Source organism: Sciurus vulgaris, assembly GCF_902686455.1.
Source record: "Sciurus vulgaris genome assembly, chromosome: 5".
Taxonomy (NCBI): Eukaryota; Metazoa; Chordata; class Mammalia; order Rodentia; family Sciuridae; genus Sciurus; species Sciurus vulgaris.
Genome location: NC_136465.1, coordinates 115,569,858 through 115,582,821, shown reverse-complemented (window position 1 = coordinate 115,582,821; position 12,964 = coordinate 115,569,858). Strand labels below are relative to the sequence as shown.

The 12,964-nt window shown below is 45.4% G+C and overlaps 2 protein-coding genes across 3 annotated transcripts; both read right to left on the bottom strand.

Moving 5' to 3' along the window:
* Positions 1-59: 59 nt before the first annotated feature.
* Positions 60-9,204, bottom strand: MYG1 (MYG1 exonuclease). Of its 2 annotated transcripts, XM_079140954.1 has the most exons (7): positions 8,854-9,204; positions 8,570-8,682; positions 3,305-3,464; positions 971-1,123; positions 715-837; positions 420-601; positions 60-276 (listed from the first exon to the last, which is right to left on the bottom strand). In XM_079140954.1, the coding sequence occupies exons 1-7, from the start codon at positions 9,064-9,066 to the stop codon at positions 78-80; spliced, it is 1,143 nt and encodes a 380-aa protein (XP_078997080.1). In that variant the 5' UTR covers positions 9,067-9,204; the 3' UTR covers positions 60-77. The 2 variants fall into 2 exon arrangements, with proteins under 2 accessions (XP_078997080.1, XP_078997081.1); XM_079140955.1 differs by lacking the exon at positions 971-1,123.
* Positions 9,205-9,312: 108 nt separating this feature from the next.
* On the bottom strand, positions 9,313-12,706 carry PFDN5 (prefoldin subunit 5). The gene is made up of 6 exons (XM_079141010.1): positions 12,550-12,706; positions 12,249-12,351; positions 11,957-11,988; positions 10,791-10,865; positions 10,573-10,678; positions 9,313-9,516 (listed from the first exon to the last, which is right to left on the bottom strand). The coding sequence occupies exons 1-6, from the start codon at positions 12,619-12,621 to the stop codon at positions 9,440-9,442; spliced, it is 465 nt and encodes a 154-aa protein (XP_078997136.1). The 5' UTR covers positions 12,622-12,706; the 3' UTR covers positions 9,313-9,439.
* Between the last annotated feature and the right edge of the window lie 258 nt (positions 12,707-12,964).

Genomic DNA, 12,964 nt, shown 5'->3' with positions numbered 1-12,964 from the left:
TTTTGCTTTTGCTAGGTCTGAGCAAGATAGTGTAGGGCAATAATGAATCAAGGACTGAGTCAATAAGAGAAGCCGTTTTATTGGACTAGGGGATTTGAGGCAAGCATAGGTGTTAGGTGCTGGGCCAGAGTGGCACGGGCCATGCTCAAGGCACCCTCTCGAGTGCGGTGCCCACCAATGAAGCCACTGGCATGGACGAAGATGCAGCCAGGAATCCCACTGACCTGGTCTAGGGTCTCATCCCGAAGACCTCGCCATGGCTCTGGCAGGGGCAACCTACAAATAAGGAGAAAGAGGAAGTCTGTGGGAACAAATAGAAGCCTGAGGAACTGGGAGGGGAGAAGATCAGAGGCCAAGGCTGGCAACCTTCTCTAAGAGGGCTAAAATAGGCCTGAAGGTGTGCAGGGTGTTTCCCTCACCGGCTTTGGAATGAGTGGGGCTCCTTCGGCACACACTGGACTCGCCACTGTCCAGCCTGGTCAGTGTAGATAACAAACATGATGGCCACAGGGGGGGACAGCCCAGATTCCAGGTGGTAGAGATGTTCCTTCCAGGGGCATCTACCTTTTGCCAGTTCCACTATCTCCCCACTTGGGTCCACCTGAAAGGGAAGTAAGGCTAGAAGATTTAGATAAAAGCAGGAGTCCCAGATGAGTAGCAGCCTGCTAGCCATCACTGATCCCCAGGGCAAAATGGCTTCTCCTAGGCCTGTACCTGGAATCGCTGGGCCAGGGCTTCTTCCACCAAGGCCCGGGCTGGCAGCCAGCTGTGTTGGTAGAAGTCAAGTCTCTGTAAAAACTCCTCTTGAACCAGATCCATTGCACGCTTGAACCCTGCCTGGGGAATGGTGGGAATTGGAACCATGGTGCTGGCCCAAACTTTACTTTGCTTGGGCTAAAGAGGAGCAAATGTTCTGATTTCCTCTGAGGTTTTTACACATCTCAGAGTCTTTCCCAGGGTCCCTCTTTACCTCGGTGTCTTGGTTAGGCTGGTTCCAGGTGGGATTAAGTCGAGAAACCCGGGCACTCAGAGTAGTGGTCAGTGCATATCGAGGCTCCCCCTCCTCCCACTGGGAGATCCCATTGTCCACTGCATCCACCTCCTCCACGAAGTTCTCATACATCTATGGCAGCAGCATGGGAAATGTTCTTCAGGATACCTACCATTTGTGCAAAGTCACGTAGGTTTTAAAGTATGTCCATACACACTATTTCACTTAGTCCTCACAATACCCCTGTGAGGATGAAGGGGGAACCAGGGAGTTTAGAGGCTTGCCCAAAGGTCAGAGAGCTAATAATGCTGGGACTGGGGTTCAGATCACTTGATGTCTAATCCAGGGCCTACTCACTGTACCAAGCCCAAGCCGTGGCCAGCATGTGTGGGGAGGGCACTGCTGGCTTTTGAACGAGGAGGATCTCAGTTTCTAAAGGGGACTGTGGGAGTATATTCCTATGGCTGATGGAGGGTAGAGCTCCAGGTGGGCTGCGCAGTCTACTCAGTGGCACAGTTAATGAGTTAAAAGAGGGTCTGTAAGCACAAGCTGAGTAGGGAAGAATGACACCTAGACTAGACACCAAGAGCCAGGATGTGAGGTTGGGTGCCAGGTAATCCCACAATGTGCCATGTGACAGCAGCAGTTGCAACCATTTCCTGAATATGAAGAGATGGTGTGAGATAAAGAGTTTGGGAGCAGGATCCATGTGATTTTCATACAAAATAGGCCTCATCATACCTGTGGCAAGTACAAAAAGTGCTAGAATAGTAACTAGTAACCCCTAGGCTCAGCACCTCTTGGCATGGACCCCAACTTAATGCTTGGTTTAAACACAGGTTTGGCCCAGCACAGTGCATGACTGTAATCCAAGCCACTTGGGAGCTGAGGCAGTAGGATCACAAGTTTGAGGCCAGCCCCCACAACTTACTGAGGCCTTAAGCAATGTAGCAAGACCCTGTCTGAAAAGAAAAAATAAAAGGGGCTGGGGATATATTTCAGTGGTAAAGCTACACCTCTTGGTTTCAAATACCATTACAAAAATAAATAAATAGATAGATAAATAAGTAAATCACCAAACCAAAAATGCAAAACAAAACATTTAAATTAGTAAACTGTTTAGAAACTGCTCAGCAGCATTGGTAATTAAAATTGACCCTGGCAGGGATGGGGATATAGCTCAGTTAGTAGAGTGCTTGCCTTGCAAGCACAAGGCCCTGGGTTCAATCCCCAGCATCCCCAGCACTGCAAAGGAAAAAAAAAAAAAAAAAAGTCCCTGTCAGTCTAAAAAGTTGGTACCTGCTGGATATAGTGCATGCCTGAAATCCCAGCAACTCAGGAGGCTGAGACGGGAGTACTGCCAAGTTTAAAGCCAGCCTCTGCAACTCTGCAAAACCCCGTCTCAAAAAATAAAAAGGGATAAGGATGTGATTTAGTGATTAAGTACCACTGGGTTCAATCTCTGGTACTGGAGGGAGGGAGGGAGGGATAAAATAAAAAGTTGGTATCCTCCCAAACTCAATCTGTTCATATTTCTTCATCTTTGGGGCATATTAACAATGTCAGGGAGTAGAACTGGCAAGCTAAACCTAAAACATGAACAGCCTGCCTGCAAACAGGGCTGAATGAATCTGAGCTTTGACTTGCGAAATTCACAGGAACAGTCAAGTAGGTGTCAATATGGTTTGACCTGATGTACCAGCGTCATAAACTCTATTCCTTCCCCAAAAGCAGAAAGCTGCTTACAGGGGACACTGGTGGAACCTGAAGATATTTTCATAATTAGTCGCTTCCTGACTCCCATGTCACAATTGAGTTAGAGTGGTCCACTAATCCCAAGACATGTCCTCCTCAAACATTGGGGCAGGGAAAACAGCCTGATGCTTCCAAATAGGAGCAACCTCCTCTGTGTACTCAGATTCTGAATAATTGTTTTTGTGTATCAGGACTGGGAAATGCAGCTTTGTGGTACTAGGTATGATGGCATACACCTTTAGTCCTAGCTACTTGGGAAGGGTTTTGAGCCCAGAAATTCAAGGCTGGCCTGGGCAACATAGTGAAGTCAGACTGAAAAACAAACACCAAAGCCTTTGCCATGTAATATGTCACCTACTTCCCACAGACACCCCAGAATGCAGATGGAGAGATTATCCCTTTGTGAGATGAGACTGATGAGGGTGGGGTGGGGTGCGTGGTAGATAGTCCAGGGACCCTGATGTGAGTGAGGCCCAGCCCTCAGTACTGCATAGTGCCATTCCCAGCAGACCTGCTAGAGATGCATATGTGGGGCATGTCTGTCCTCAGATTCCCCACCTTGTCATAGAGGGTGCCCACCATGCTGTCTTCTTCACTAGTGCCCAGCAACTGGGCCAGCAGCTTGTGCCCGAAGTGCAGATAGATGAGCCCAGCACTGCTCAGCTTGGTCTGCCATGGCTTCCCAGGGCACAGTGAGCTCATGGTATCTGTGAAAGACCTGAAGAGTACAGAGAGGTAAGGCTGAGGTGAAGAAGCCGGCCCCAGTTAACCCTGTATGTGAGTGTGCATGTGCACAAGTGTTGCACCTGTGCAGATGTGGGAAGGTGGAGGATACTGTAGGAGCTGGGAGGAGAAAGCCCAGTTGGGAAGGGTTTGGCTTTTCCTCAGGGATTAACATGGACCTCGGCTTAGTCTCCATTAATGCATTCGCAGATCAATGACTAAAACTCAATGCTTACTATATCCCAGTTTTGTGTTTTAGATATTCAAGAAAAAATATCTTTGCATTTCAAATTTATCTGCTGCAAGTGGACAAACACAAGCAACCAAACAAGTACAATTGTCCCTCAGTATCTATGCAAGACTGGCTCCAAGACACCCTATGGATATCAAATTCCACTGATGCTCAAGTACCTTATGTAACTAAACATATTGTCCTGTATACCTTAAATCACCTCTAGCTACCTATAATACCCAATACAATGTAAATGCCATGTAAATAGCTGTTCTACTGTATTGTTTAGGGAATAAGGACAAAAGATTCTATACATGTTTGATAGTTTTTTTTTTTTTTTTTTTGTCTTGGTACTGGGGATTTAACCCAGGGGCTCTTTACTACTGAGCTACATCTTCAGCCCTTTTTATTTTTTTGAGACAGGGTCTTGCTGAATTACTGAGGCTGTCCTCAAACCTGCAATCCTCTTGCCTCAGCCTTCTGAGTATCTGGGATTAAAGGCATGCACCACACCATGCCCTACAGAGGTAATCAAAAGTTCTTTTTGACCCATGGCTGGCTGACTCCATGGATGTGGGAGCCAGAGAATGAAGGGCCAACTGTATTTTTAGCTACTTTATAACAAGGAAAAGGAGGAAGGGGATGAGTAAAGGGTTCAGCAAAAAGACTTTATGTCAGTCCTGAAAGATGAATTAGTGGGTATTCACAGACGGATAAGGGATGAAGAAGAAAAGGCATTCAGGAAAACAGAACATATAACAGTAGCTAAGAGACATGTCTCTTAATGAAACTGCAAGAAAGGCAGCCTCAAATGTGAGGAGTAAGGGACAAAAGATAAAGCTGTCCATAAAGGGTCCAACTATGGTAGGCCTTGTATGTCATGCTTCAGAGTTTGGACTTATCTGTAGGTACAGGGGAGCCCTTAAAGGCATTTTAAGCAGGCAGGTGCATGTTACAAAGAGCACTGCCCGCCAAGCAGAGTGCTGCATGCCTATAATCCCAATGACTCAGAAGGCTAAGGCAGGAGGACAGCCTGGACAACTTAACAAGACTATTTCAAAAATGTTTTAGGGGCTGGGGAGATAGCTCAGTTGGTAGAGTGCTTGTCTTGTAAGCACAAGGCCCTGGGTTCGATTCCCAGCACCCCCCCCCCAAAAAAAAAATTAAAAAATTAAAAATGTTTTAAAAAGTCTAGGACCAGGCATGGTGGCTCATGACTATAATCCTGGCTAAGGCAGGAGGATTGTGAGTTCAAAGCCAGCCTCAGCAACTGAGTGAGGCCTTGTCTCAAAATAAAAAATAGTGGCTCAGTGGTTAAGCACCCCCTAGGTTCAATCCCTGGTATCAAAACAAAACAAAATAAATAAAAAAAAAAGGAAGAGGGTCTAGGGATTTGGCTCAGTTTTAGGGTGCCCTGGGTTCATCTCAGGTACAGGAAGAAGAAAAAAATAATTGTACCATATGGCATGGAGACCAGACGTAGAGATAGATTACCTGAAATGATCCAAGTGAATAAGGCAGAAATATAAACATCATTGGAACAGACAGTAGGGAAGAGATATAGGAAAGTAGAAACTATAGTCATGATTTCATTTCTTTTCTCTTTTTTTTGGGGTAGTACTGGGTAATGAACTCAGGGGTGCGTTACCACTAAACTACATCCCTAGCTCTTAAAAAAATATATATTTCTTTTTGTACTGGGGATTAAATCCAAGAACTTTATACCACTGAGTCACAGCACCAGTCCTTTTTTAATTTATTTTGAGACAAGGTCTTACTAAGTTGCTTAGGGCCTCACTAAAGGCCCTTATTGCTGAAGCTGATCTTGAACTAGGTGATCCTCCTGACTCAGCCTGCCAAATCACTGGGATTACAGGTGTGCACCACTGCACTCGGCTACAGCCATGATTTCTACAACAGGGATATATGTACTTAGGGATTTAACCCAGGGCTCTGTGCATGCTAATTTCATGCTGTACCACTGAGCTATATCCCTAAACCTCTATGATTTATAAAGACTAGTCCATCTCACAATCATCTAGGGAATTCTTTTTTTGGTATTGGGGACTGAACCAGTATTCAACCACTGAGCCACATCCCGCACCCTTTTTTAATATTTTACTTAAGAGACACGGTCTTGTTAAGTTGCTAAGGGCCTCACTAAGTTGCTGACTCTGAACTTGCAGTCCTCCTGCCTCAGCCTCCCAAGCTGCTGGGATTACAGGCATGTGCTACCGTACCCAGCTGGGAGCTCACTTTTGTTTAATGACTTTTATTATCAAAAACTGAGTAAATACAAAAGAATATTTATAAAATATTCACAAGATATAAAAGTAAATGATACAATAACCTCCAGATAAAGTTCAAAAGGAAACAAAACGAAATACAAAAATGAAATAGGCATGTGCTAAACTATTAAGAACAAAGGTATGATGAACACATACACAAAATTTATGATATTACTTCTGGCAGAAAGGGGAAGAGAAGATAGGGCAGAAGCATATAAATACAGATGTGGAGGTAATGTTAATGCTCTAGTTCTTAGGTTGGGAGACTGGTTCATGGGTGTTCATTCTATGTTGGATAATGTGAAAAGCAGCCAGGTGCAGTGGCATATGCTTATAATTTCAGATATTCAGGAGGCTGAGGCAGAAGGATCACAAGTTAGAGGCCAGTCTGTGAAACTTAGCGAGACCCTATCTCAAAATTAAAAAAATTAAAAAGGGCTGGGTATGCAGTGGTAGAGCACCCTGGATTTAATCCTCAGTACCATATACACACAAAAAACTATTTGATATATAAAAGGATATAACTTTCACAATATCTATGTTGCTAAGTTTTCTTTTGTCTTTGTTTTTATATTACTAAGGATTGAACCCAAAGGTGCTGAACTACATACACAGATCTTTTATTTTTTATTGTGAGACAGGATCTCACTAAATTGTTCAGGCTGGCCTCAAACTTGCTACGATTACAGGTGTGTACCACTGCACCCAGCCAGAAATATATCATTTTAAAAATGTTTGTAAGCAAAACTATTTAAAACAAAGTGTTCAATAATGCCACATATCAGAAAATGTAAGATCCTGTGCCAGCACCTGAGTTTGGTACTGAGGTCACTGGTGCCCTTTCACTAAGAAGTTCCAGTGGGTAGATAAGACTTGGCTGGAGGGGAAAAGGTAGAGCCAGCCTGTGGCACATGCCTCTAATTGCTGGCTCAGGAGGCTGAGGCAGGAGGATCACAAATTCAATGTCAGCCCCTACAATTTAGTGATTCCCTGTCTCAAAATAAAAAGGGTGGGTCTGGGTTTGTGGCTCAGTGGTAGAGCTCTTGCCTAGCATGCGTGAAGCACTGAGTTCGATTCTCAGCACCACATATAAATAAATGAATAAAATAAAGGTCCATCAATAACTAAAAAACCAACAAAATACAAATATATAAATAGTTTAAAAAATAGATTAAAAAAAGGGCTGGGGATGTGGCTCAATGGTTAAAGTGCCCCTGGGTTCAATTCTGATACCAAAAAAAAAAAAAAAAAAGGTGGAGCCTGGGTCAGCTATTCTTTTTTTTTTTTTTTTTTTAATTAACTAACTGTTGAGGAACATTTGTTTATTTGTATGCGGTGCTGAGAATCAAACCCAGTGCCTCACACATGCTAGGCAAGCACTCTACCACTGAGCCATAATCCAGCCCCAGGGTCAGCTATTCTTTGAAGAGTAGCTAAGAAGTGAGGATGAGGGATTTCACACCAAAAGGGTTTCTTTCTGACATCTTTTATAAAAACAATATGCACACAAACACATAAACGAGAGAAAAACAAGTCTTAAAACATCTTAGAGGTGGCGTGCTTGCCTAGCATGCTCAAGGACTAGGTTCCATCCCCAGCACCCGCTCCAAACATCTTTATAATCCTTCAGCAATAACTACTTTTATAGTGTAATGTCATTGGGAGAGTGTTTTGTTTTTCTTCATTTGTTTGTTTTCAAGATGGAAGATTCTTGAGCAGAGTTTTTACTTTGGTGAAGGAAAAATAGAAATGCTGGTGGCAGAACTGTGATGTGAAGTCCCAAATGAGAAAGTTACAGATTGGAAAAGGGGCAGAGAATTAACTTCCCAACAGAAGGAACGATGTTTCCTCAACTGAGAGGAGGAGTTGAGGATGTCTGGAGGTCAGAAACTAAGGAAATGCATGCAGTAAGAGCATGCATACACCTCCTTTGAGAGGAAGTGCAGACACTCACTGAGATGTGATAGGGGTTTGAGGTGAGGGGAAAGGACTGGAATGGTACTGTGGATAATGGGTTACCCTTGAGCAAGAGGATTTCCCAGTGGAAGAGTATAAGTGAAATAAAGACTACACATATCTGAACTGTTGTCAACTGCCCAAATCAAATAGGCCCAGCAGTCTGAGGTGGGGCAGCAAGGGCACATGACAGATTAATCCCAGATAGGGTATCAGCTAGGTTGATGACAGGGACAGTGACGGTGGAGAAAAGCCCGACTAAGCCAAGCAAGGCGAGTTTGGAGGGCTGGAGGGAATTATGAGGAGCCAAGGGAGGTCCAAGGCCAGAGAGATGGGTAAAAGGCAGGCAGAGAACAGGAGGGATAGAAGAAGGCTGCAGTTCCAATGGGCCTCAGAAGTTTGATTCCAGTGGTGAAGGTGTTCTCTTCTGTAACAGTGGAAGTTAGGGTGGTTAGCAGTGGAAGGCTGAACTGGAGCACAGGGGAAAGTTGAAGTAAATTAGGGCTGAGGATGTGGCTCAGCAGTTAAAGCGCTCACCTTGCATGAGCAACGCTCGGTGTTCCACTCCCATCACCGCCAAAAGATAAAAATAAAGAGTTAAAGTAGTGCTATCTGGGGACTCACCTCTGGTGATGGTCATATCGGTGTCTCCGAGGGTCGTACTCGCCACCCACATCCACCACGATATCACACGAAGCCAATTTCTCGGGGTCCCGGGTCCGCACAATCTCTGCATCCTGCAGGGGACACAGTAGGCTTAGAGGCTATCAAGACGCGGTCGTGCCGGTAGGGGATGAATGCTGGGTTTCCAGGGAATCAGGCTTAGGGCAAAGCTCTGGCTGTTTGAGCCACCAGGGGGACCCCGTCAATCCGCAGGCAGTTCTAGGATCAGTTTTCGCTGACCATACCCGGTACTCTGGCAGCAAGCGAAGTAACGCGCAAGCCAGCGCCTCGTCGCAGTGGAAGGTGCCGTTGTGTGTCCCGATTCGGGGTGGTGCCATGTCGCCGCGGGATCTTTTGGGGGGCGGGACGGACTCTGGGCTTAGCATGTACTGCCGGTTTTGGAGGGTCGATCGCGGCAGTGAGATAGTTAAGAAACACCGTAGGAAGCGGCGTCTCATGCGGCTCCCCAACCCCTGGTGGGAGTCAGAAATGCTGACCCGGAAGGGGAAGCGCCCACGCAGCACCACTTCCGCTTGCGAGCTGTTCCTACGGCAACCGGCCGGCAAGGAGCACGCTATTCAGCAGTTTCTTGCGGCACTTCATCACCCTTCGTTATCAGGCTCTGGGCAATGGCTCACACTCTTGATCACCCTCTCCCATCTCATCACCAGGCCCTTGCTTAATGCAAGAACAGACCAACACTCTACCCAGCTGGCACATTTATTAGCATTAAATACAAGATTCTTCCCCTCCCGGGACACCGGAGGTCACTCCCACAAAGTCCCAATCCCCTGAAGCAGGGTCCCTCTGCTCCATTTCTGCATCATACTCTCAGGCCTTGGCTGTAGCCTGAGCTGCCCCTAGGGCTGTGAGCTGCTGAATCTTCTGGCTCATCATTTCCATGACAGCTATGAGGAAAAAAGGAAGAGTCACATCCTTATCAGGATCTAAAGGAAAAGAAACAGGTGAACAACCAACTACAGTTGTTTCGTGCTGGGGACTGACCCAGAGGGACTTATCATTAAGCTACATCCCCAGACCTTTTTATTTATTTATTTTTGAGACAGGGTCTCATAAACTTGCTTAGGGCCTCACTAAATTGCTGAGGCTGGCCTCACACTTGCCATCTTCCTGCCTCAGTCTCCCAAATCATGAGGATTACAGGCACATGCCACTGTGCCTGGCTCAGTTTGTTAAACTTTTAATAAGCAGTCTACTGTTAGGGACACACACTAACATGAATTTAGAGTCTACCATATGTCAGTCAATATGCTAAAAGTTGAGACATATAAATGAACACAGTATAGTATTAAATTAGTCAGACATAGCCAGAAAATTGTAATATGGAAAAGACTTTAAAGGATTGGGAGCATAGCTCAGTGGTAGAGCACAGGCCTAGCATGGGTAGGGCCCTGGGTTTGACCCCACCACTGCAAAAATAAATAAATAAATAAAATAAAATTGTTTTTGCCTTTAGAACAGTGGTCCTCAATTCTGCCTAACATAATCACCTAGTGAGCTTTTAAAAAAACACTGACCGGGGGCTGGGGAGATAGCTCAGTCAGTAGAGTGCTTGCCTTGCAAGCACAAGACCCTGGGTTCAATCCCCAGCACCCAAAAAACAAAACAAAACAAAACACTGACTGACCCCTGGGACAACTATGCCTCCCTCTTCAGGTTGATTTAGTAGTCGATCTGGAGTGGGCCCAGGCTGTTTTTTTTTTTTTTTTAGTACTGGTGATTGAACCCAGGGGTGCTTAACCACTGCATCACATCCCCATCCCTATTTTTATTTTTTGAGACAGGATCTTACTAAGTTGTCCAGGCTGGCCTCAAACTTGCGATCTTCCTGCCTCAGCCTCCTGAGAAGCTGGGATTACAGGCATGTGCCACCATGCCCAGCTCTCCATGTACTTTTACTATGCAGGAAGAAAAGGTCAAGAGGTGCTCTAGGCAGCACTCACCTTGTTTCATGGCATGCTTCTCCTGAAGAGCTGGCTGGATCTTCTCCATCTGCTTTGTGAGGAAGTCTATCTTCCTCTTGAAGAAATCCTTGGCATCCTCAGCTGTCTACAAGATCAGAGGTGAAGGGGTAAAAGGAGACCCCATCCTACACTGTAGATTTTCCCTTAAACTCCCCTTCTCTATTCAGAGGGATATCCACATGCTTCCCACAACTCACCTTCTCCACATAGTAGCCAGTTCCCACATCAATGAGCACATGTTCCACATCATGTAGCTTCCCAGGGACATACATCTGAGAAGCCAGGATTAAGGGTAAAACTAGCCCAGCATGAGCCATGATTCCCTGTTAACCAGTATGATAGTCCTAAGACCCTCCTTTTCTAAAAAGCTATAAAGCATGAAGATTGCTGAAAGTCTTAGAGTTATACTTGTAACTTCAAAGAGGGAGAGACAGATTGGTTCTTATGCAGAAAATTATATATGCTGGGAAACTCTCTTGTGTTGAGCCCATGTTGCACTCTGCAAGCAGTTCTTGCAATTCTTCCCATTAACCCCTCCACAAAGACCAAGTACAATGTTTTCCTACTGCTCTGGAGTAGTACAAGTGAAAGATCAGCTTCACTTCCCTCAATACCCTCAACCATGAAGTAGCTAACTCCTGATGGATTTAACCCATTCCCCACTATACTGCTATTCCTGTCTGTTTTTTTTTTTTTTTTTTTTTTTCCAGTACTGGAGATCTAACCCAGGACATTTTCCATGTGAAGCAAATGCTCTATTACGAAGCTACAACTCCAGCACTTTAAAATTTTTTGAGACAGGGTCTCCCTAAATTGCCCAGGATGGCCTATGAGCTTATGATCCTCCTGCTGTAGCTTCTAGAATAGCTGGAATTACAATTATGTGCCACTGGTCTGGGCCTGTACTTCTTTTAACCTGTCAGTACTCAGAACACAGATTGTAGGTGACCTACTGCCATAACTTGCTCACTCAAAACACATGGCCACAATCCAGGTTTCTTAAAGTACTTTAGGAATGCAGGACAATAAAGTTGAAATTGACAATTAGTAAACAGGGCCAACTTCTGTTTATACATCTTCCCATTCTTTCATTGCTATCTTCTAAGTTATTAGCAGAAATATTAATGTGCATATTAGATTATCCTCATACAACAAAATATATCCTCATACAACAAAGGGAAATATCACTTCAACTCTTCATACTCTTTGGTACTCACATTAGCCTGATGTTCCTTTAAGTTTAGATAAGAGCTATGAAGTGTGTATAGTAAGTTATTTTCAAAATCATGGGGTAATTATAATCTAAACTACCCCCACCCCTATGAGAGAGGGAAGACAGTAATATTTCCTATGCAAAGGATACAGAACTCGTCAGTGGAACAAGTAATTCTTTCCCTGTGAAAGCAATGAAGATAAACACCTGGGAGAAAGTTGGCAGCTCCAACAGGGCACAGCGCCCACAGTTCGTGTGAAAGAACGGAAAAGGGGCCACAAGAGGAAAATGCCCTGTACATTTCAATTCTCCGCAGACAACATGCAACGGGCTTGTGGAAGGGTAATGGATTTTTTTCTCTAAGAAAAACTGGATTAGAAAGTGGGTCTAGAGGAGCGGACTCACCACGTTCCCCGGTTGCCCTCACCCGCCTACCCCATACCCTCGTTGCTCTTGTTCAGCACGTTCAGACAGTCCTTGGCTTCCACATATTTAGTCTGTACCACCTTGAGCTGGGCAATGGACGTGGACAAGAACTCCACTTCCTATAAAGGACGGGAAAGAGGGTCAGTGTGGCGGGTGGGGGAAGAGAGGCAGCCAGGGAGGGGGCGGGTCCTGGGACCTGATAGGGCTTTCGTCTGGGAAAGGAAGCCTCCTATACTGGGAAGGAGTGGGGGGCCAGCGAGTACGCGGGCAGCGGGCATCTGAAGCAGGAGAAAGGTGACTTTGGGGCCCGTCCCCACCTGGTCCAGCTGGTTCTTGAGCATTTCTAGCTGTGGCAGATTCAGCTCCGTGATGTTAATTGACTGCGCCATGTTGAAAAGGAGGACCACCAACGAGGAAGCCGGCTGGGCGAACAACCTTCTAGCCGTCCCCTGAGCCTCTCTATGGCTGCGCCAGAGGCCTCTCTGCACCAGACATCTCTATGACCCTCGGTCTGGTAAGGGAGGGAGGGAGTGCTGGAACCTCAATGAGGTTGGGCGTAGGCCTATTCTTTCCACAAAATATCCAAAACCTAGCGCAGTAAAGTTGTAGCAGACAGTACTACCATCAGGGAAGTTAAAAAAATTTTTAAATATTATATTTAGAGACAGTGTCTCAGTAAGTTGCATGGAAGGATTACAGGTATGTGCCACTGTGCCTGGCATGGAATTTAAA

Coding starts and splice junctions, on each gene's coding strand:
- PFDN5 (XM_079141010.1), bottom strand. CDS start 12,621: ATGGCGCAGTCAATTAACATCACGGAGCTGAATCTGCCACAGCTAGAA. Junction 12,352..12,549: donor TCAAGAACCAGCTGGACCAG/GTGGGGACGGGC, acceptor CGTCCTTTATAG/GAAGTGGAGTTCTTGTCCAC. Junction 10,866..11,956: donor TTGTTCCACTGACGAGTTCT/GTATCCTTTGCA, acceptor CTGGCTTCTCAG/ATGTATGTCCCTGGGAAGCT.
- MYG1 (XM_079140954.1), bottom strand. CDS start 9,066: ATGAGACGCCGCTTCCTACGGTGTTTCTTAACTATCTCACTGCCGCGA. Junction 1,124..3,304: donor TGGGCACCCTCTATGACAAG/GTGGGGAATCTG, acceptor CTGCTGCCATAG/ATGTATGAGAACTTCGTGGA. Junction 838..970: donor AGCCTAACCAAGACACCGAG/GTAAAGAGGGAC, acceptor ACCATTCCCCAG/GCAGGGTTCAAGCGTGCAAT.